The sequence below is a fragment of the Equus asinus genome, chromosome 2 (assembly GCF_041296235.1).
Source record: "Equus asinus isolate D_3611 breed Donkey chromosome 2, EquAss-T2T_v2, whole genome shotgun sequence".
Lineage (NCBI taxonomy): Eukaryota > Metazoa > Chordata > Mammalia > Perissodactyla > Equidae > Equus > Equus asinus.
The window spans coordinates 187,976,137-188,001,023 of NC_091791.1; the positions used below are offsets into that span (position 1 = coordinate 187,976,137).

At 37.3% G+C, this 24,887-nt stretch overlaps 1 protein-coding gene across 5 annotated transcripts in view; it reads left to right on the forward strand.

Annotated features, from left to right (window-relative positions):
- Positions 1 to 24,887, forward strand: part of TOGARAM1 (TOG array regulator of axonemal microtubules 1) — an 83,700-nt gene that overhangs the window by 36,087 nt on the left and 22,726 nt on the right. For 2 of the 5 annotated variants that reach the window (XM_044765550.2, XM_044765555.2), the window contains exons 8-14: positions 195 to 347; positions 11,470 to 11,568; positions 13,060 to 13,235; positions 13,733 to 13,886; positions 17,551 to 17,719; positions 23,884 to 23,989; positions 24,283 to 24,518. In XM_044765550.2, coding sequence (XP_044621485.2) covers positions 195 to 347; positions 11,470 to 11,568; positions 13,060 to 13,235; positions 13,733 to 13,886; positions 17,551 to 17,719; positions 23,884 to 23,989; positions 24,283 to 24,518 — 1,093 coding nt within the window. The remainder of the gene's footprint in view (positions 1 to 194; positions 348 to 11,469; positions 11,569 to 13,059; positions 13,236 to 13,732; positions 13,887 to 17,550; positions 17,720 to 23,883; positions 23,990 to 24,282; positions 24,519 to 24,887) is intronic. The other 3 variants (XM_014835685.3, XM_044765552.2, XM_014835686.3) reach the window with 3 other exon arrangements.

A 24,887-nucleotide genomic window follows, 5' to 3' on the forward strand; every position in this document is an offset into this window, starting at 1 on the left:
GCTAATAAAGTAAAAAAATGACAAAATTTAAGACAAAACTTTTTAAATTACTATAATGTTATAATTTCTAATATTATGTTACTAACCTTTTTAAAAGCTTATAAGGCGAAATAGATTTAGAGGGGAGATATGTACTTGTCTATAATATTACCTAAATCATTCAAATAAATATTTTTATGTATTTTATTTTATAGGGATTACAACATCCAATGTAAGCATAATTGGTCAACGTATGAACTATGGGTTTGGATGTGGTGATTTTGAAGATGATAGGTCACATGACATTTCCCCTAGTGTTTTAAAAATACAAAATAAGGAACACCCGAGACATTCTAAGCATACAAAAGGTTAGTAAATTTCATAAGTTAATTTTTAAGATTGTATGTCTCTAAATCAGAATCCTCCCTAAGCATGCCAATAAAGAAACATTAACTGAGATTTCTCAGTTTTGAGATTTCTCTTCCTACCCTTCTGCTTTTAGGTTGTTGCTTAAATAATTTTGCCAAATAGGAGAACACACAGGTACGCATATTGTTTTATGGGCTTGCCTGAGGTGCCCGTTCAGGGAAGTGACTGCCCTGGAGGGTAAAACTAGGGAATCGCCTATGACAGCTAATCTTTGACAAAGGAGCTAAGAACATACAATGGAGAAAGTAAAGTCTCTTCAATAAATGGTGCTGAGAAAACTGGACAGCCACATGCAAAAGAATGAGAGTAGACCATTATCTTGCAACATACACAAAAATTAACTCCAAATGGATTAAAGATTTGAAGGTAAGATGTGAAACCATAAAACTCCTAGAAGAAAATAGAAGCAGTACACTCTTTGACATTGGTCTTAGTAGGATCTTTTCAAATACCATGTCTACTTGGGCAAGGGAAACAAAAGAAAAAGTTAACAAATGGGACTACATCAGACTAAAAAGCTTCTCCAAGGCAAAGGAAACCAGGAAAAAAATGAAAAGACAACCCACCAACTGGGAGAAAATATTTGCAAATAATATATCCAAAAAGGGGTTAATCTCCAAAATACATAAAGAACTCATACAACTCAACAACAAAAAAACAAACAACCTGATCAAAAAATGGGTAGAGGATATGAACAGACATTTTTCCGAAGAAGATATACAGATGGCCAGCAGGCACATGAAAAGATGTTCAATATCACTAATCATTAGGGGAATACAAATCAAAACTACAATGACTTATCACCTTAACACCTGTTAGAATAGCTCTAATTACCAAGATAAAAAAGAACAAATGTCAGAGAGGATGTGGAAAAAAAGGAAGGCTCATATACTGCTGGAGGGAATGCAAACTGGTGCAGCCACTATGGTAAACCGTATGGAGATTTCTCAAAAAATTAAAAACACCATACATCCAGCTATCCCACTACTGGGTATTTATCCAGAGAACTTGAAATCAACAATTCAAAGAGAGTTACGCACCCCAACATTCATGGCAGCATTATTCCCAATAGCCAGGAGGTGGAGGTGACCCAAGTGCCCATCAACTGATGAATGGGTAAAGAAGATGTGGTGTGTATATATATATATATATATATATATATACACACACACACACACACACACACAAAATACGGAATGCTACTCAGCCATAAAAAAATCAAAATTGTCCTATTTGCAACAACATGGATAGAACTTGAGGGTACTATGTTAAGCAAAATAAGCTGGACAGAGAAAGACAAACGCCATATGATTTCACTCGTATGTGGAAGATAAACACACGGACAAAGAGAACAGATTAGTGGTTACCAGAGGGGAATGGTGATTGAGGGGTGGGCCTAAGGGGTAAAGGAGCACATCTGTATGGTGACTGACAAATAATAATGTAAAACTGAAATTTCACAAAGTTGCAAACTATTATGAAATAAAACAAATAGTGTAAAAAAGACTAGGGAATCCCTGCTGACCTGTACTCCCCAGGATACACACACGCGCACACACTGATTTTTTACACGACATTTTATCTCTGCAGTGGGGTGGAGAAATCGTGTGAGTAAGGGACTCCCAGAGGCCTACTTACATTGTGAGCGTGGAGTAAGTGTAGAAACAGGAGTGTAATTTCCCTGTAGTAGAACCTGGGAAGGCTCTTTATTATCGCTAACCATTGTGAGCAACTTACATCCTTTCTTTTTTTTTTAAACTTAGTAGGAAATCACACCTCTGACTGCTTTGTCCATTTTTCAGAGATCCTATTACAGCTGCATTTTTTAAAATTTCCCTAAGGATAAGAGGAAGAGATTTGGAAGGGTATAAATATTTAATTACAGTAGTTAGAAGTCACCTATAGTGAAGCATTGTAATCTACCAGTAAGTGTAAGGAGCTGTCATCTTTTGTGTGTAACAACTGTGTTTGTGATAAGGTCAACTTTTGTTATTTCTGATGGTCTTAGGTGATATTTATGCAGGCAATCAGGCTTTTTAGGACATGTATATTTTTTTGTGGAAATAACTCAAATTAAGAGGGCACTTGATTAGAAACTTTTCTCTTTTTTTGTAAATTTCTTGGAATGTTATCCATGATATAATTCAGTGTCTGTTCTTTGTGGAAGAGACCAGTTGTCCGTTGTTTATACAAAAGAGAATGACAGAGTTTTTTCATATTTACTTCCATGTTTCGTTTCTCACGTAAAGAAAATGAAGTACAAAATTGTTTTTCCTAAAAGTGACTCATACCCTAATACATAATTTTTTAATTTTCTTTTTTTTAAATTGTTTTGAAATAATTGCTGAATTTGTTCATTCACTGCTAGTGGCATCCTTTTTTGGACAGCAAAACCATAAAAATATTTCTATCTTTTGACCAGCAGTTCATCCTACTCCAGAAAATTACTTCATTCTCCCACTTCCAACTCTAAACCAAACACCTGCTAGGTCTGTCTAGTCAACAAGAATCAACGTGTTCAAAACCTGCTCTTCTTCCTTTGTTATCCATTTTTATTAGTAGCATCACTGTTTTCCAGCTGTGGAGAGTTCAGACTTGAGAGCTGTCTTTGTCTGCTTCTCCTTGCCCTCCAGGTTCGGGCAGTGGCCTGCCTCCCAGAGCTTCTCAGCTGAATCTGGACCTTCACCCCCCTGCCCTGGGTTGTTACAGTAGCCTTCTCGGAAGACATCTTATCTCTTGTTTTCAGCCCTTTGTAATCCAGATTGCTGTATAAACTTCCATATAAACTATCTTTCTAAAGTGTGGTCGTCATCTCTAACATAACTCAAAACCTTGAGTGGTTCCCTGTTTCCCACAGAATAAATTTCCTACTCTGTAGCATAATTTTTTTTTTAGGAAGATTAGCCCTGAGCTAACTACTGCCAATCCTCCTCTTTGGTAAGGAAGACTGGCCCTGAGCTAACATCCATGCCCGTCTTCCTCTACTTTATATGTGGGACGCCTACCACAGCATGGTTTTTGCCAAGCGGTGCCATGTCCGCACCCGGGATCCGAACTGGTGAACCCCAGGCCGCCGAGAAGCAGAATGTGTGCACTTAACCGCTGCACCCCCGGGCCAGCCCTATAGCATAATTTTTAAGACCCTTTATAATCTTGCCTCAGCTTAACTTTCTTGCGTTACCTCTCACTGTACTGTTTTTCATGCCCTATGCTCTGCATTCTTAATACTAGAAGTTTTCTTAATTTGCGTGTACAGTCTGCCTAGATGCCCTTTCCCAGTGTTAATGTGTCAGGTCTTGTCTGCTTTTTGAATACTGGCTTAAAAGCCATTTCTTTAGAAAGCTTTCCGCACTCTCCTGGTCTGGAGTATTCTAAGTTACGTAAAAGTGGAGATACTGTCATCTTTATGTCCCTGTTATGCTTTGTCGACAATGGTTGTTCAGTGCCTCCTGTAAATGAATGGAGTGGTGATGAGCCAAGCAAAACCAGTTGTGTAGCCTTGGGCATGACCGCTCAGATATTGCATCCCCAAATAATCGGGTTAAAGCAAATAGTGATTGCACTGCTGAAGGGAATAAAAAGACTTCCCGAAGACGTATTGGCAATGAGTGGCCTATGTGAGTGGATTCATTCCGCAAGAAGCCTTAGACTTTTTTTTTAATTGAGATTCATAATAGTTTACATCATTGTGAAATTTCAGTTGTACATTATTTCTTGTCTGTCACTGCATAAGTGCTCCCTTTAACCCCCTGTGCCCACCCCCAACCCCCTTCCCCTAGTAACCAGTGAACTATTTTCTTTGTCCATGTGTTTGTTTATATTCTCCATATGAGTGGAATCATCTGGTGTTTGGCTTTCTCAGTCTGGCTTGTTTCACTTAGCATAATTCCCTCCGGGTCTGTACATGTTGTTGCAAATGGCATGCTTTTGTCATTTTTTATGGCTGAGTAGTATTCCATTGTATGTATATACCACATCTTCTTTATCCAATCATCAGTCGATGGGCACTTGGATTGTTTCCATGCCTTGTCTATTGTGAATATTCCTGCAATGAACACAGGGGTGCATATGTTACTTTGGATTGTTGATTTCAAGTTGTTTGGGTAGATACCCAATAGTGGGATAGCTGGACCATATGGTACTTCTGTTTTTAGTTCTTTGAGGAGTCTCCATACTCTTTTCCATAGTGGCTGCACCAGTTTGCATTCCCATAAGCAGTGTACGAGGGTTCCCTTTTCTCCACATCCTCTCCAACATTTGTTGTTTTTTGTCTTGGTAATTATAGCCATTCTGACTGGTGTAAGGTGATATCTCATTGTAGTTTTGATTTGCATTTCCCTAATGATTAGTGATGTTGAGCATCTTTTCACTTGCCTGTTGCCCATCTGTACATCTTCCTTTGAAAAATGTCTGCTCATATCCTCTGCCCATTTTTTGATGGGATTGTTTGTTTTTTTGTTCTCGTTGAGTGTGTGAGTTCTTTATGAACTTTGGATATCAACCCCTTGTCTGATAAATGATTTGCAAGTATTTTCTCCCAGTTGGTGGGTTGTCTTTCCATTTTGTTGATGGTTTCCTTTGCTTTGCAGAGGCTTTTTAGTCTGCTATAGTCCCATTTGTTAACTTTTTCTTTTGTTTTCCTTACCCAAGTAGACATGGTATTTGAAAAGATGTGGCTAAGACCAATGTCAAAGAGTGTACTGCCTCTATTTTCTTCTAGGATTTTTATGTTTCAGTTCTTACATTCAAATCTTTAATCCATTTGGAGCTAATTTTTGTGTATGTTGCAAGATAATGGTCTACTTTCATTCTTTTGCATGTAGCTGTCCAGTTTTGCCAACATCATTTATGGGAGAGACTTTCCTTTCTCCATTGTCTGTTCTTGGCACCTTTGTCAAAGATTAACTGTCCATAGATGTGTGGTTTTATTTCTGGGCTTTGAATTCTGATCCATGGATCTGTTTGTCTGTTTTTGTGCCAGTACCATGCTGTTTTGATTACTATAGCTTGGTAGTATGTTTTGACGTCAGGGATTGTGATGCCTCCAGCTTTGTTCTTTTTTCTCAGGATTACTTTGGCTATTTGGGGTCTTTGGTTCTTCCATATAAATTTTTGGATTCTTTGTTCTATTTACGTGAAGAATGGCATTGGGGTTCTCATTAGCATTGCATTGAATCTGTAGATTGCTTTAGATAGTATGGTCATTTTGACTATGTTTATTCTTCCGACCCATGAACATAGAATATCTTTCCATTTCTTTATGTCTTCCTCAATTTCTTTCCGTGATGACTTATAGTTTTCAGTGTACAGGTCTTTCACCTCTTTGGTTAAGTTAATTCCTAGGTATTTTATTCTCTTTGTTGCGATTGTAAATGGGATTGTAATCTTGATTTCTTTTTCTGCTACTTCATTGTTAGTGTATAGGAATGCAGCTGATTTTTTTAAATTGATTTTATACCCTGCAACTTTGCTGTAGTTGTTTATTATTTCTAGTAGTTTTCTGGTGGATTCTTTAGGGTTTTCTATATATAAAATCATGTCATCTGCAAATAGTGAAAGTTTCACTTCTTCCTTTCCAATTTGGATTCCCTTTATTTCTTTTTCTTGCCTAATTGCTCTGGCCAATACCTCCAGTACTACGTTGAATAGGAGTGGCGAGAGTGGGCACCCTTATCTTGTTCCTTTTCTCCGAGGGATGGCTTTTAGTTTCTCACCATTAAGTATGATGTTGGCTGTCAGTTCGTCATATATAATCTTTATTATGTTGATGTACTTTCCTTCAATACTCATTTTATTGAGAGTTTGTATCATAAGTGGATGTTGGATCTTGTCAAATGCTTTCTCTGCACCTATTGAGATTATCTTGTGATTTTACTCCTCATTTTGTTAATGTAGCGTATCAAGTTGATTGATTTGCAAATGTTGAACCATCCTTACATCCCTGGAATGAATCCCACTTGATCATGATGTACGATTCTTTTAATGTGTTGCTGTATTCAGTTTGCCAGTATTTTGTTGAGGATTTTTGCATGTAAGTTCATTAGTGATTCTGGCCTGTAGTTTTCCTTCTTTGTGTTGTCCTTGTCTGGTTTTGGTATCAGGGTAATGTTGGCCTCATAGAATGTATTAGGAAATGATGCACCTTCTTCAATTTGTCAAAATAGTTTGAGAAGGATAGGTACTAAATCTTCCTTGAATGTCCAGTAGAATTCTCCAGAGAAGCCATCTGGTCCTGGACTTTTGTTTTTCAGGAGGTTTTTAATTATTGTTTTAATCTCAGTACTTATGGTTGGTCTGTTCAGATTCTCTCTTTCTTCTTGATTCAGTTTTGGGAGATTGTATGAGTCTAGGAATTCATCCATTTCTTCTGAGTTATCAAATTTGTGGGCATATAGTTTTTCATAGTATTCTCTTGTAATCCTTTGTATTTCTGCAGTATCTGTTGTAATTTTTCCTCTTTCATTTCTAATTTTATTTATTTGAGCCTTCTCTCTTTTTTTCTTGGTGAGTCTGGCTAAGGGTTTGTCAATTTTGTTTATCTTCTCAAATAACTAGCTCTTAGTTTCATTCATCCTTTTTACTTGTTTTTTTTTTTTTTAGTGTCTTTTTCATTTATTTCTGCTCTGATTTTTATCATTTCCCTCCTTCTTCTGACTTTGGGCTTTGTCTGTTCTTCTTTTTCTAGCTCTGTTAGGTGCATTTTAAGATTACTTGTTTCAGATTTTTCTTGCTTGTTGAGGTAGGCCTGTATTGCTATGAATTTCCCTCCTATGACTGCTTTTGCTGCATCCCATAAGAGTTGGTATGCTGTGTTTTCATTTTTATTTGTCTCCAGGTATTTTTTAATTTCGTCTTTGATTTCTTCAGTGATCCACTGGTTGTTCAATAGCATGTTGTTTAGTCTCCATGTATTTCTGACTTTCCCAGTTTTCTTCTTGTGGTTGATTTCTAGTTTCATAGCATGTGGTCAGAAAAGATGGTTGGTATGATTTCAATCTTCTTGAATTTATTGAGGCTCGCCTTGTTACCCAGCATATGATCTATCTTTGAGAACAATCCATGTGTACTTTAGAAAAATGTGTATTCTGCTGTTTTTGGATGGAATTCTCTATATATGTCTATTAAGTCCATCTGGTCAAGTGTTTCATTTAAATCTACTATTTCCTTGTTGACTTTTTGTCTGGATGATCTGTCCATTATTGAGGTCCCCTACTATTAATGTGTTGCTGTTAATCTCTCCCTTTAGCTCTGATAATAATTGCTTTATGTACTTTGGTGCCCCTGTGTTAGGTGCAAATATATTAATAAGTCTTATGTCCTCTTGGTGGAATGTCCCTTTTACCATTAAATACTGCTCCTCTTTGTCTCTCATTGTCTTTTTTAACTTGAAGTCTGCTCTGTCTGATAAAAGTATGGCAACACCTGCTTTATTTTGTTGTCCATTAGCTTGGAGTATTGTCTTCCATCCCTTCACTCTAAGCCTATGTTTGTCTTTGTAGCTGAGGTGGGTTTCCTGGAGGCAGCATATTGTTGGGTCTTGTTTTTTAATCCATCCAGCTACTCTGTTTTGATTGGAGAGTTCGGTCCATTTACATTTAGAGAGACTATTGTTATATGAGGGCTTGATACAGCCATTTTATCTGTTTTCTGGTTATTCTATGTTTCCACTGTTTCTCTTCCTTTGTATTTCTGACTGCCATTTCATTTTGTTGGTTTTCTGAGACGGATTTCTTGGTTCTCTCTCTTTTTGTGAATTGTCGCTCTGCTCTGATTTTTTTGTTTAGTGGTTACCATGAGGATTGTATGAAAGATATTGGAGATGAGATAGTCCATTTTCTTCTAGCCTCTTATCTCCATTAACCTAAGCAGGTTCCTTCTCTTTCCTCTCCCCTTCTGAATAATTGCTGTTACACATTGTTCTGTTTTTAATTTTGTGAGTTTCTGGCTAAGTTGAAGTGTTTATCATTACTTTTGATGCTTTCTTTCCCTTTCTCTTTTAAGTTGTAATTGAGCCTTTGCCTCCCTGTTCTAGTAGAGAATTGCAGGTTTCTGATCATGTCTGACTATATATCTCCTTGCTCAGAACTTTGTAGAGCTTTGTTTTTTTGTTGCTGGTGTGAGGACATCTTTAATTATTTCTTGTAGGGGAGGTCTAATGGCGATGAACTCCCTCAGCTTTTGTTTATCTGGGAAAGCTTTCATTTCTCCATCATATCTGAAGGAAAGTTTTACTGGATAGAGTATTCTTGGCTGAAAGTTTTTGTCTTTCAGTATTTTGAATGTATCATTTCATTCTCTCCTAGCCTTCAGGGTTTCTGCTGAGAAATCTGCTGAAAGCCTGATAGAGTTTCCTTTGTAGGTTATTTTCTTCTGCCTTGCTGCTCCTAAGATTCTTTCTTTGTTTCAAACTTTTGCCATTTTTAGTATTATATGCCTTGGAGAGGGTCTTTCCTCATTGATAAAGTTGGGTGTTTGATTAACATCATTTATCTGTAAATCTGAAACCATCCCCATGTTTGGGAAGTTCTCAATAATTATTTCTTTGAACAGGCTCTCTGCACCTTTCTCCCTCTCTTCTTTCTCTGTGATACCTATAATCCTTATGTTGCTTTTCCTAATTGGGTCAGATATTTCTCAAAGACTTCCTTCATTTTTTTTAAAATCTTAGTTCTGTCTCCTCCTCTACCTGTAGAATTTCTACATTTTTATCCTCGAGAAGACTAATTCTTTCCTCTGTAAGATCAATTCTGTTTCTTAATGATTCTAGATTATTATTTGTGTCATTAATTGTGTTCTTCATATCCAGAATTTCTGCTTGATTTTTTTTGTAGTTTCAATCTCTTTGGTAAAGAGATTCATTTTATTGCTGAGCTCCTTGAATTGTCTTTCCATGTTTTCTTGTAAGTTGTTGAGTTTCCTTGTGACAGCTATTTTGAATTCTGTTATTTAGGTTATATATTTCTGTCTTCAGGGTTGGTTTCTAGAGAATTGTCATTTTCCTTCTGGTCTGAATTGTCACTCCAGTTTCTCATGGTGTTTGATGAACTAATCTTTTGTTGGGGCATTTGTCATATTCTTAGGACACAGATTCCCCCTGTTACACCTAGGGGCGAGCAGGAGCAGTGTTTCTGGCCCCATCCCATCTCCTGGAAGCTGTGGGGGTGTTATAGGTGCTTGCCGCAGCCTGGGATGCGTTCAGGCACTTGTGTGGACTGTCCTTGTCAGGCAGGACTTCCTCACTAGGCTAGGACCTCCCTTTGGCACCTCAGGGGCTTCTCTGAGCTCCCCCTCCCCGCCAGAACGTGATTACCAGTGGGCTCAAACCTGCCATGCCTATTCCCACAGCCGCCTGGATCTGTTCCCTCTTTGGAAGCGCAGTTGCACTGTGAGCATTCACACACACCTGGGAGGTGTTTGCTTCAGTGCGGAAATCTGCTGAGGTCCCTGTTGATGATCTGCAGTAGGCGGGGCCACTGAGCTTGGTGGCAGAGCTTCCTTGCTGGGACCTGAGCTATGGCTGCTCCTTTATGGCATGGGGACAGGAGGGCTGCCTTTCTCTGCCAGGAGAATGACCATGAGCGTGGGCTAAGAGTTACTGCCGCCTCCTCTTATGGTCAGCTCACTGCGTGTTCCCACTTTCTGGTCACTTGCACCAGGTTGGAACACATTTGTGTGCATGCACAAGGCTACCAGTGGAGAGCAGGGTGTGCTCACCTATCTCCACCACTTTCTGGAGGGCCCATTCATCCACCCTCATATTTGTAGTGGCGTGTGTCTCTCAGGCATCCTGTTGTGCTGTGTGGGCTTCCTCCATTGGTCAGTGAGTGTCCATTTAGTTGTAGTTCAAAAGTGGGAGAGATGGAGGGAACAGGTCCCTCCGCCATGTTGCTGACGTCACTCCAAGAAGCCTTAGACATTTTTAGGATTAGCTCTCAGAACTGCCTCCTCTTCTTCCCGTTCCTCTCCTCTGCTGCTCATTCCTTTGAACCTGCCCGTTTTCTAGCATGATAACCTAGTGCCCCAATTAATGATGTAAGAAAATGATTAATGATGGATGTTTGGGGTGTTAGCAGTCTAGATTCTATGAGTTAATATTTTCTGTTTCTGTATTTGAATAAATTGGACAGAAGTAACCCAAAGAGATTATATAAGGATAGTTTATATGTGAAGAATCTTTTAAGCATATTTTAGAATTGAGACTTGAGTGATTTTTTTCAAGATTTCTTTGTTTAGAAGAAAATACAGTGTAAAAAGTAAAAATAATGTTAAAAATGATTAGTTATATCAGCATCTCTGATAAATGATGTTAAACTACTTGAAGATAGCATGTCCTTTATATATTTCCTCATGAGATTTGTGTAATTATTCAATCATCTCTTGACAGTTATATATAGATTTTATGTTTGTGGACTATTATTGAGCAAATTGTTCCGTTTACTGAGATTTGCTTCCCTTTGTCACTGAACACCTTTGGGGGCTACCTGATGTTTCTGTTAGTTGACCCTAAATTAATTACATTTTTTTCTGCCTTGTAATATTCATCTAACATATATTTACTGAACACCCACTCTGTGCTAAGCTCTGTACTCACAGGCTCTGGAAAAGATTGATAATCCAAACTGGACATAGGCCCTCGCCCTGTAGAGCTTGTTGTGTGTGGGAGAGAGAATACTGGGTGATGAATCACAGCAGAGGTGGAGGCTAACCTGGAGGAGCACAGATTGCCGTGAGAGGCCTTGGTCTGTGCTCAGGGCTTTTCCTTCACGGCCACCCTCTTGTCGCGCGGGTATCATGCTGTGATTATTTTCTTATATTTCTTTCCCACTCATAACCCTGCCCTGTGTAAACTCCTTAAGGAAGATTTCTTTTCACTCTAGTGCCTAGTCCATACTAGGTATTCTAATTATAAATATTTATTGAATTAATGAACATGTTTGAATAAATAAATTGTAAATTCTTTGTATGAAATCGATTTTTAGTTTTAAAAGACTATGTTTTGATATCCTAAAATACTATATAATAAGTAAGTATTTTTAAATGTGGGTTTTTTTATTTCTTTAGGATTTACAGTGTCATCATCAAATTTACAACAAATTTCCAGTTTTGACTTCACATCTACAAATACCTTATCAGAAGACTCAGTAGTCATTGTTGGAAAAGGTATTTCTGAGTTATTGAGCTTTTTAATCGTATGTGTTCTTCACACATAACCAAGCATGTCAATAAAGAATAGAGTGTGATTCAGGTGTTGAATAGAACTTTGTTTTTAAAAAATTACTGCAGCCGGCCCGGTGGCGCAGCGGTTAAGTGTGCACATTCCACTTGTCGGCGGCCCGGGGTTCACCGGTTCAGATCCCAGGTGCGGACATGGCACTGCTTGGCAAAAGCCATGCTGTGGTAGGCATCCCACATATAAAGTAGAGGAAGATGGGCATGGATGTTAGCTCAGGGCCAGTCTTCCTCAGCAAAAAGAGGAGGATTGGCAGTAGTTAGCTCAGGGCTACTCTTCCTCAAAAATAAATAAATAAATAAATAAAAATTAAAAAAATTAAAAATTGCTAAATTGAAAGGATTAAAAGTGAATGCTTAACTTCACATTTCTATCTCTAATGAAACTACAGTAAATTTATGTCAGTAATTTTCAGAGAGATATATTATGTGATAGCTGCAGTTGAGGTACTTGTAAGACACTTTTAGATGCTAAGAGAGTTTTATGTTGTTTAAATTCAAATGGTAGTCCTTATTTATCAGCTTACTAATCAATATAATTTTATCACCTCCCATACAAAGTCTAGACAAATCAGAATTAACACCTGTCATCTATTTTAGGGGGGTTAGGGGACATTTGAACATATATTTGCAAATATCCTTTAAGACTAGATTGGGGTTTTTTCAGCTTTATTGAGATATAATTGACAAAATTATAAAATATTTAAGGTGTGTACAACATTGCAATTTGATATGCATAGACATTGTGGAAAGATTCCCCCTATCAAGTTAGTTAACACATCCCAACTAGTTTCTTTTTTAATTGAAAAACTAGAATGTATTGATGGATATTGAAGGTGTGCATCTTATTTTTGGTGAATAGAATACAGTGCTTGGAAAGCTTTCTTACCTTCTTCGCTGGGTAGAGTCTCATTAAGTTAAGGCCCTCAGATTGACTCCAACCTACTCTTGCAAACTTATTTTCCGCTATTCCTCTATTTGCTCATGCCCAAGAAAACTATTTACTCACTCCACATACATGCTTTTTACTTGTTCGGCTCTGCTTATATTCATCCCCGTCTCAGGATGTCCTCCCCTCCTTCCTCACGTGTCTATCCAAATCCTTTGCGTCTTCCACTCCCAGCTCAAATCTTTGCTCCTTGAAACCATCTTAAATTAAATACTCAGCTCACACCAACCTTTCCTTCGTGTGAACTCGACATTTACTACATACACTTCTCGTTTGATGTTATCATGAAATGTCTTGTGATACCTCTTATATTATTGTACTCTTAGGGTTTTTATATTTTATGATTATATAACATGTTTTTTTTATTAACTATATTATTTACTTCTTGAAGGCGAGAGCCTTGTCTTAAACTTTGTTATCTAGAGTGACATCACATAAATACTTAATGACAGTTTGATGTTGGTTGATTTCAGGCGTATTTGCAAGTCCAAATTCAGCACCAGCAACCTGCAGCCAATCAGTGATGTCTTCTGTGGAAAATGGGGATACATTTTCAATTAAACAAAGTATTGAACCACCATCAGGGATTTTTGGAAGAGCAGTCCAGCAAAGTATTCCATCATATGTTGATGCTGAGAATGAAAAAGATGTAAGGTTATTTGCTAATTATTAGGATAAATTGAAGCCTATGATGCATCATTGTTTTGTGTATATCAGATTTGGGGTGGTGAAAGTCTTTTGATTAAAATTTTTGAAGTCTCAGTGTAATTGAAACTTCTGATCCTTAATCATTTAAATAATAGATTATTCTTCTTTCCCACCGAATCTGTTCTCATTCTGGTGTAAAGTATCTCGTGTAGTTTATACTGTACGTGAACTTTATATGTGTGTGTGTGTGTGTGTATATGTTCAACAGTTCTCTATGGTACACTCAGGATAACAGTGTCCTCAGGCACAAATGTAGTTGGATGTTAGCACTGTGTAATTCTAGTCAATTTTAGAATTCCTGAGATAAGGACTAAGAAATGTATAGTTTATTTTATATGTGGACATTTATTGTCTATATAGAGTTGTCTGAGATGAAGATAGTTATTTTAAATGTCAAACTCCCTGAATACTTTCAGATGTTTGAATATTTTCATGCAGATTAAAGTTTCTGTTTCAAAATCTACTTTTGACAAGATGAGACAAAAGAAAAAAGAGGAAAAAGAACTTTTTGATATTAAAGATTGTGAAATGAAGGAACAGAATTCCTGGGAACGAGTGAAACAAACAGGAGCTGAGAAGATGGCATGTGAAAGTAAGTGGAATTTGACTTTGGGTGTATTTTTTCAATTGGTGATATTCTAAAGCTATTGTACTGTGGTTTAGCTGAGGGTGATATATGGCTAATTATGGAGTATATTGAACTATAACACTGAAATTTGCAAGACCTGGTAGCTTATGTTATAATAAATATTAATGTTTTCTCATAAAACGGAAGTTGATTGTTTTTCTGCATCCTAGACTTAAATGTTTTTGGAATGAGGTGGGAATATCAAAAACTGAGAGTTCCCCTTTAGAAAACATTGCCTTTAGCCCTCCATTGAATGGAAGGGCCAGTTTAAAAAGGTCACCGTCTTTAGTGCTCTCAGTCAGGTCAGTGGCTTGTGTGAATGTGAAGGGTAAGGGCACAAGTGCTTGTTGAGCGGAAGAGACCGCATGTGGTTGAGTGCATCTGTGATCAAGCGAGCACTAAAGGTGGGAGTCAGTACACACCTGGCTTCTTAAGTATCAGCTCTGCCTTTTAATAGCCTTGTGACTGGAAACAGGCCTCAATTTTCTGCCCCTATAAATATCTAAATTATCCCAAAGGTCCAGATTATCTCAAGGATTTCATCCACGCTCCCTGCAGATATTTTTGTTTCACTGAGGAGTGGTGTCCCATTTTATAGCTAAGGTAACGGAGGTCGTAAAGTTGGTTTATATTCGATCATGGTAAAAAAAAAAAAATCATTGCATTTATCATTTATTCAGCCTACTAGTGACTACTTACAAGGTTCTACACCTGGCCAAAAGTAGGCTTCATGTTTCCTGTGCTGTTTTAAAAATAGTGACTAGGTCTTAGGTATGGTAGCAACTAGGAAAAATCAGAGGTTGAAATGAAAACTTGTGTGAACTATGGTAAACATCTAAGGATTGTTGCTTATTATTTTTGTTTATTATTATTAATTGTTACTAAGGAATAAACTGTGAACTATAATAAATATTCTTAAATTCATGTTAGGTCTGAAGTCTAGGTGTCAATAAAAAAACAAAAAGTATAGAAAAAATAAATATATAAATGTGATCTTGGTCAACATACTTAACCTCTCTCAAAGATAAATATAAAAGAGATTTGAAATAGATAAATGTCTGAGGTTCTTCTAGCTTGTATTTGTTTTATAATACAAGAAGTATAGAGAATTTTTTAAAATTCTCTATTATGAAAACTAATAATTATTGAGAGTATGACTGAAGAGAGATATTGGCCTGCAAAATTACTGGTTAAGCATGGCCCTAAGAACCGCTTAAATGCAGGCGTTTTTGAAGTTTAAGCCTATTTGTTAGCATTCTCAAAAAATGTCACTATATTATTAATGTCATAAAATCTAAGGGGAGAAAAATCCACACAACTTCTTAACTAAGCCAATAAGAATACTGGCTGCTACTGTTAACGGTGGGACTAGAAGTACAGATAGTAGCAAATAGTACAAATAGTGATAAATCATGAATTCTTAGATATTCATTTTTGCTGGAGGCATCAATTAACTTTGTGATTTTCACCTATAATGTAGGCTTTACCGATTTCATTTTTGAGAAGTATGAAGAGAATGCTTTCTTGAAGTCACCCGTATATTATTTGAACAGAAGACTATGCTTAAAAGATAAATACCAAAAGTGAGAGTAAGCTTTTAGAAACTATTTCAGCAATTTGGCATTGCCACGGCACTTTGAGTGTAGTTTATAAAAGTATCAGTCTACAACAGAGTGGAAGTTAAAGAAAAAAACTAGGTTTGAGCAACTCTGCTTTAGATTGATAGTCTATATACCTCCTTTTCTAGAATAATATTTTTGTTTTGTTTGACTTTTTTTAGGAGAAAACAGTAAAGATAATTGGTACAACCCCAACATTGAAAATCTGGTGTTTATCTGCATCGCTTCTTAATGAGCTATTCTCTCATGAGAGGGGGGATGGAGTAGATAGAGAGAAGGAATCCTTAAACCTAGCATCAGTTTCTTCATCTGCAGCGTTGGAATGATAATAACTATCACATAGGGGAGTTAAATGGTTCAAATGAGATCATGTAAATGCAGCGCTTAGCACAGTGCCAAGCAGGATCTCAATACACAATGGTTAGTAGTACTGTTTTGTATTTGCTGTTCTTTCCATGCTGTGGCAGCAACCCACATATAAAATAGAGGAAGATTGGCACAGCTGTTAGTTCAGGGCCAATCTTGCTCAAGCAAAAACATAGGAGGATTGGCAACAGATGTTACCTCAGAGCAAATCTTCCTCAACAACAATAACAACAACAAAAAACTGGTACTAATTTATCACTACAGTAATCTAAAATATTGTGTTTATCTTTTTTGCATACCTCTTCCTAACCAAGAATGTGGTAAATTTCTTGAAAGCAGGAATCCTGTCTTGTTTCTCTTTATATAAAATCAAAGGTGATAGTGGACATAGAGCTAAGTCCTTTCTTTGCCACTCATTGGCATTAAGACCTTGAACAAATTTCATAGCCTCTATAGGACTCAATTATTTTCTCAGCTCAGAATAAAGATTTATCTGTAAAGCATTTATCACAAGATCTGGCACAAAGTATTTAGTAAATCTTAGCTAATATCATTAATACCTTGTTGCCTTCAGATTTTAAATACATCTGAGTATGGAATTAGTATTCAGCATTTTGGGAAATTTCTTATATTTGTGTCTCATGTACTTCATGTAGCATTTTCTTAGAAATAGCATGGTTTCTATAGTCATTTTTAGAGCCTAATATTATCTTTTTGAAAATATCTCTTAACGTAAAAAAAAAAACTAATAGGGGCCGGCCCCATGGCCAAGTGGTTAAGTTAGTGCGCTCTGCTGCAGGCGGCCCAGTGTTTTGTTGGTTCAAATCCTGGGCGCGGACATGGCACTGCTCATCAAACCACGCTGAGGCAGCGTCCCACATGCCACAACTAGAAGGACCCACAACGAAGAACATACAACTATGTACCAGGGGGCTTTGGGGAGAAAAAGGAAAAAAATAAAAATCTTAAAAGAAAAAAAAATACTAATCAATCTTTACCTATTTACAAAAGCCATTACTCCTTCTGTTTGATCTTGTTGATCTTTTCCTTTCTGACACCTCCACTGCACAGGTCTTGCCTTGTGCACCACCCTCACGGCATTACCCTGAGCATTCAGTGACAACAATTTGTTTCCTCAACTTCTAGGGCAGTGCCTTTTATGTCTGGAAAATGGTTGGTAAATGTTTGATTGTGGAAGAAATGTTGTTCTTATTACTGTGCATGGTCTTAGGATTTGTAATAGACCATTAATTCTATACCAGTAGCGAAAATTGGTATTTTTAGAATTCTTTATATAGATGCCATGAAGCTTCATTTTCAGTTGTTGGTTATACAGTAAAACAGGTATATATCCACATGTTTTTACAAAATGGGATCATAATGCTTCTTAGTGACTTTTAGCTCTTAAAGCTAGACTTTGTTATATGACTCATGACTGAAAAACCCTTTATATATTTATATTCAATGTAATTTAATGGTTTTTATATAAAAAGTAAAGTTTTAAACAGCTCTGGTATCTGAGTATTACAATTTCATTGGAGACTAAACTAATAGTACTAGTTTCTAAAAGAAATCTTCATAGAACCTGTAGTCAGAATACCATTTGTATCCGTCTGTGTCAGAGTTCTCTGATTCTTTAATAGGTTTTTCTGTTTTAGGTGAATCATCTCCTGGAGCCATTCCACAGTATAAAGAAAGGATGCCTTCTGTCACTCATAGTCCAGAAATAATGGATTCGTCAGAACTACGGCCGTTTTCCAAACCAGAAATAGCACTGACAGAAGCCCTAAGGCTTTTAGCTGATGAGGATTGGTAAGTTCACCATTCTTAACTTAAAACTAAGCTGAGTTCCAAAAGTTTTCTGTAAATTTTTTATTAAAAACCTTGGAACATTGCCTATTAAAATAGTCCTAGAAATGATTATGTTAATTCTTAGGCAGTCTCAGTTTTTTTCAACTTATTAATGTAGCTGAACTCTGGTCCTAAAGTACTGTATTACCAGTTATGGTATAACTTATGTATCATAAGGACATAGTTTAGCTATATTATGGATTACACAAACCTTTTGGTATTGGAATACTGATCACACCATTTCTCCATGTGTTTCTGTGTGAAATATATCTGATAACAGTCCTGGCTATATTATCTGTTCCCAGCACAGCTGCAGCAGCCACCCAGACAGCCCAGCCAGTGACTCAAGGGAAGCAAAAAGACACTGCATCCCAATTACTTCAGCTGGAGCATCCACTGTCCGCTGTTGTCCCATCTCCTCCCCTATGCCTTTGGTATCTCTCTCCATCCCCATTCTACCCCTCATCATTAGTTTTCTCTACTAGATCATATTCATCAACACAAAATTGTGCTATAATATCTGCTATTTTTTAAACACTTTGCCAAACTCCACATCTTCATATTTTTTTCCTCCCCCTTCTTTAGTGGAAGTCCTCAAAAAGGCTGACTCATTCTCTGTACTTTTCCACCTTGTGTTCTCTTCTCAACCTTCTTTATTTGGCTTTCAACCCTCCCACCATGACCACCAGTTCACTAAAACTGAAACACTGACCCTTTTGATAAATCTACAGTGGTCATTTGTTAATTCTCGTCTTACTTAGCCTTTCAGCAACATTTGACACAGTTGACACTCCCTTCTTCTGAATATCCTTTTTTTCATTTTGCCTTGGAAGAATTAGTGTCTTGGTTCTTTTCCTCCTTCAGTACTTTCTGATTCCTTCTTTTCTGTTTGACTTCAAAATTGAGGAGTGCTCCAGAATTCAGTCCACTGGCATTCTCTGTCTATATGCATTTTATAGATCCAGGCTGGCAGTCTTTTTTGGTAAAGAGCCAGAGAGTAAATAGTTTAGGCTTTGCAGGCACTCTGTCGCAGCTACTCAACTTTGCTGTTGTAGTGTAAAAGCAGCCCTAGGTAGTATGAAAACAAATGAGCATGGCTGTTTTCCAACAAACTTTACTTGTAAAAAAAATCTGATCAGGCCAAATTTGATCTGTGAGCTGTAGTTTTCCAACCCCTTCTTAAATGATTTCATTCAGTTCCATAGCTTTAAGTTCCATCCATACTCTGATTTCTCATAAATGTGTGTCTGGATTCATGGTGTCTTCTTGAGTTCTAGACACGTAATCCATCTGCCTACTTGACTTGTCCACTTGGATGCCATAGACACTTTAAATTTAACATGTCCAAAATAGAACTCTGGATCTTCTGCTTCCTGTCGAGATGGGTTAACAGGCATTAGATTTGCCTTCACACCCAAAACAACTAAAGAAATCATACAAAATAGATGAAACAGTGGTTTTCAAAATAATGTTCACCAGGCAATGAAAGATGGTGATCCTGAGAGACAATCCTGAGAGGAAACAATCGAGGTGAGCCCTACAATTGCCCCGGCTTACCCCCTGCAGAGTCCCCAGGTCACAGCTCAAGGAGGGGAAACCACAGAGAGTCCAGCAGGGATGGAGATGGAGCTGGGAGTTTGGGGGTGCCAACGTAGCTAAAGTTTGCAGGGCAGGATGCCAGAGAGGGGACAGCTTCACAGAGAGCTCCAGAGACCTGCGGAGGATTCTGCTGAAACATTTAGCTGAGTATGAGTAAATTACATGAAGCCAGAGCAAGGACCACTCAGAGAAGTTAAGGGAACAATCCCTGGAGCGCATACGGGGCCAAGAGTACTTCCTGTTCCCAGCAGAGTGGAAAGCCCCGTAATTCACAGGGCTTTGGGTAGAATACCCAGAAGAGTTTTGCTTTGTAGTGTGGTGAAATATACCCTAGGCTAAAGACTGGTTTGGTTTTCCCTAACAAAGCATAAAAGCAAGGCCTGAGAGGTTCACACTTTCCGAATAACTTAACTACATCCCAGAACAAAGCTCAAAAATATTTATAGGAACACGAAAATATCTAAGGTAAAATTCACAACGCATAGTATCCAGTAAAAAATTACCAGGCATGCAAAGGAGCAGGAAAATACAACCCATAGTGAGAAGAAAAAAAAGCAAATAATTGAAACCAGTCCAAAAGTGATACAGATGATAGAATTAGTAGACAAGGACATCATAACTATAGTTAGAATTCTATTCCGTGCATTAAAGAAGCTGGAGGAGAGACATGAACAGAGAATCAGTGAGCTGTAGGACAACATGAAAAATCCCTTTTGCCACATAATGTGATGTGATTGAGGGAAGTGATATCCCATCATATTCACCTTCAAGGGGTGGGGGTTGTACAGGGTGTGTGCACAAGGGGGCAGGAGTCGTGGGTGCCATCTTAGAATTCTGTCTACCACATCAGGAATAAAGAGGGTCATTTTATAGTGATAAAGCGGTTACTGCATCAAAAGGACAGTAATCCTAAACATTTATTTACCATATAACAGAGCTTCAAAATACATTAAGCAAAAACTGTTAGAACTGCAAGGAGAAATAAACTCACAGTTGTAGTTGGAACTTTAACAGCCCTTTCTCATTAACTGATTGAACTAGTAGAAAGAAAATCAGTGGGGATAGAGAAGACTTGAACACGCTATTGACCAACTTGACCTAACTGACATTTGTAGAACACTCCACCTAAAACAGCAGAATTGACATCCTTTGCAAGCCCACAAGGAACATTTACCAAGAAAGACTATATTCAGGAACGTAAAACAAGTAATTTAAAAGGATTCAGATTATACAAATTTTGTTCTCTGACCACAGTGGAATTAAATTAGAAATTAGGAACAGATACCTGGAAAAGGCTCTAAATATTTGGTAACTAAGCAACACACTTATAAATAACCCATGGATCTAAGAAGAAATCAAGAAGGAAATTGGGAAATATTTTTAATTTAATGAAATTAAGAATGAAAAATATCAAAATTGTGAGATGCAGCTAAATTAGAGGGAAATTTATAGCACTGTAACGCCTGTATTAGAAAAGAAGAAAAGTTTTGTATCAATGACCTCAGCTTTCACCTTAAACTAGAAACAGAAGAGCAAATAAAGCCCAAAATAAGCAAGGAAAGGAAATAATAAAGATCGGAGTAAAAATCAATGAAATAGAAAACAGAAGAACTGTAAAAGAAATCAATGAAAGCAAAAGTGAATTCTTGGAGATTAATAAAATTGATAAACTCTGATCAGACTGATCAAGAACAAAAAGAGAAGAAAGAAATTACCACATCAGAAATAAGAAGAGGAACATCACCACTGATCACACAGCTATTAAATAATAAAGGAATAGGATAAACAGCTAATGCCCATAAATTGGTCAACTTAATGAAATGGACAAACTCCTTGAAAGACACAAACTACCAATATTCACTTAAAAAGAAATAGATAATCTGTATAACCAAAGTCTACTAAGGAAATTGAATTTGAGTTCAAAACTTTCCCACAAAGGAAACTCCAGGCTCGGATGGTTTCACTGGCGAATTACACCAAACATTTAAGGAAGAAATCGATTCTACACAAACTTCCAGAACATTGAAGAGGCTGGAGTACTAACCGTCTCATTCTTTGAGGCCAGTATTACCCTGATACTGAAACCATACACAGACCAGAAAAGAAAACTACAGTCTGATATCCAGTGTATCTCATGAACACACATGCAAAAATCCTTCAAACAGAATTTTCTTATGTCCCCTCCTCCTAATCCCAAATCTGCTTCTCCCTCGGTGTTCACCATCTTAGTTAGTAGCCCTGCCATGAACATTTAGTTGTTCGTACCAAGCCAGTGTTGACTGTTTTCATTTCTTCACGTTCCATCAGTCCCTCTACTTTCACACTGGTTTCCATGCTTGCGTCATTGCCCCCCTCCCACAACAACCAGAGTGATGCTGTGAAAACATCAGTCAGACCATGGGATTTTCCCATGCAAAACCCTCCAGTGGTTCCCAAGAACACTAGAAAAAAATTGTTTTTACCTGCTTCTCATAGCTTATAAAGTCCTTCATTATCTGTCCCTTGCCTCTTTCTGTAGCCTCATCCCCTACCATGTTCAGCCTTACTTATCCACTCCAGACATCTGGCTGTTTCCTGAACATCCACGTTCCTTTCTACCTCAAGATCTTTGTACTTAATTCTCTGAACATTCTCCCAGTGACTTTCTCTCTCACTTCGCTCAGACATCTGTCAAATGTCACCTCAGAAAACCCTCTCGTGACTGTAACTAAAATAGTGTTCTTTCCCCACCATCTTCCTGTGCTGCTTTATTTTTAATATCCCGTATCCCAACCTGACTTCATACACATATTTTCTTCTCATTGTAGGATCTATGAGAACAGAGACTGTATCTTTTTCAGAGGAACATTTCACATGAACTTGAAAAGAATGTGCGTTCTGCTGTTGTTGGTTGTAGTGTTCTTTACGTGTTAAGTAGGTCAGGTTGGTTGACAGTGGCTGATAGTGTTGTTTAAGTTGTCTGTATCCTTACTGAATTCCTGTCTGTCCTATCAATTACTGGGAAAGGGCTTTTGAATCTCCAACTGTAATTGAAGATTTGTGCGTTCCTCCTTAAATTGTTAAGTTGTTTTTTCTGTGGTTTGTTTCCTTTTAGTACTTAGACTTTGTTCAATTAGTTTCCGGCTTGCACATTTCTTTTTTTTTTTTTTTTAAAGATTGGCACCTAGGTTAACAACTGTTGCCAATCTTCCTTTTTTTTTTTTTTTTTAAGGATTGGCACCTCGGCTAACAACTGTTGCCAATCTTTTTTTTTTTTTTTCTTCTTTATTTCCCAACACCGCTGCCCCCCGCCAGTACATAGTTGTATATCTTAGTTGCAGGTCCTTCTAGTTGTGGGATGTGGGATGCTGCCTCAACGTGGCCTGACGAGCGGTGCCATGTCCACGCCCAGGATCCGAACCCTGGGCTGCCGCAGCGGAGCGCGTGAACTTAACCACTCGGCCACGGAGCTGCCCCCCCAGCTTGCACATTTCTGAGCTGAGTCTTCTGTAATTATTTTCTTTTTCTCCTGTATGTAATCTGCCTTTTTTCCTATGGCTACTTTTAAGAATATTTCCTTTAACACTCTTTTTAGCAACTTGATCATGATGTTCCGTGTTGTTGTTTTTGTGGTTATTCTCTATAGGATTTACTCTTGGATCTGAGAGTTTATAGTTTTAATCAGATATGGGAAAATGTCAGCCACTATTTCTTGATTTCTTTTTCTGCCTCCCTCTCTCTTGACTCCACTTTCTATTATTTTATGTGTATAGAACTGGATTATTTCTGCATCTAGATTATAGTTGTGGACTCTTTTATGCTTATCCAAAAAGTGAAAATTTTGAACCATACAGCTGTTAAATAGGTTTACTCTTGCCACCTTGGAATCTTAGCTCTTTTTTTCCCATTTTTCCATAACTCAATTCACAGGATTTAAGTGCTTAAAAAAATGACCAGCATCAATAGCACCAACTAAGAAAACTCATCTTGGCTCACATTGTTCAAAACCACGAGATGCAAACCCTCAAGTGTGAAATGTTATATCTAAATCCCACTTGAATGTCATCCTCTTGTTAGTATCCACCCACCCTTCATCTGCCTCCTTAGGTCAGATAGTGGAAAAGAAAGGTGGTTTTCTGCTCTTGGATTATATACTCACCAACAAGGCAAAGGCAGTTGCTTTTCTCCTTCATTTTTGTTTTACTGGTTCCCTTACCTTTTGTTTCTGTTCCTTTCCCTTCTCTCTAGAAGGAATATGTCATTCTGACTCAGGGAGAAGTGTTCCTGTTTATTTACAAAGTATGAACTTAGTGTGACGGTCAATAGTGGTTCGGCTCTTAAAAGGTCTTTTGAATCATGAAAGAGAACTATTTGGGAAAAAAAACCTTACGTATTTTTTATTTGAGATTATTCCTAAATGATAAGGAAAAGTACGCGAGGTCTCCTCGCTGGCAGTATTCCATACACACAAGAGAAGAGGTCTGACCCCTTGTTCCAGTTGAGCCCGTTTAATAAGTGATTTTGTCCTTTGTTTCTTTTTCCCATAGGGAGAAGAAAATTGAGGGACTGAATTTTATTAGATGCTTAGCTGCTTTTCATTCTGAAATATTGAACACAAAGTTGCATGAAACAAATTTTGCAGTAGTTCAAGAGGTAAACTTATTTTTCAGCTGAGTTAAGAATTGTTTGAATAACAAAGAAAAAATATGCCACATTACTTAACCTTTAAAATAACTCTATTCTAAATGATATGAGTAGGCTTGTGTGTAAAGTAGCTCATGCATTACTTTGCAACATTTAAAAAAAATTATTAAATGTTCATTTTTAGGATATAAGATAATACGGATTAAAGCATGTTACTTTAGTAGTAAATTTGGTGTCAAGTCATTATTACTGATTTTCTTTCAGAATATCAGCAAAATGTACATTTTGGAAATTTTTTTTAGGTGAAAAATTTGCGCTCTGGAGTTTCACGTGCTGCTGTGGTCTGTTTAAGTGATCTTTTCACTTACCTGAAGAAGAACATGGACCAAGAACTAGATAGTACAGTAAAAGTTTTGTTGCACAAAGCTGGGGAATCAAATACATTTATAAGAGAAGACGTTGACAAAGCCTTGAGAGCTATGGTCAGTAATGTAACTCCTGCCCGGGCCGTGGTTTCTCTTATCAACGGAGGACAAAGGTAATGTTCAGATTGATCTTGACAAGTCCTTAAACTAAAAATGCAGTTGTTTGCAATCTGGGGTGTAGAAAAATACAAGCAAATTTCAGTCAAAAAAACAAATAATTCCTATGTGATAAACATCATATTAGGTGCTGAACATACACAGAATAATAGTATTGTTATTCTAATAATGTTACTTAGATCCATAGATCTGGAACTAAATAAGTGTCAGTGATTATTAGTTTTGTTTTGTTTTTTTAACTTCGTGGGGAGAGATAGCTAATGCAAATAATTTGTCATTTTAGCCTCCAAGGATTATTGTTGAGGGTTAGGAGTAGTTTAATCATTTAACTTTAAAGGTGTATCTTTGGAAAATAGTTCATACAC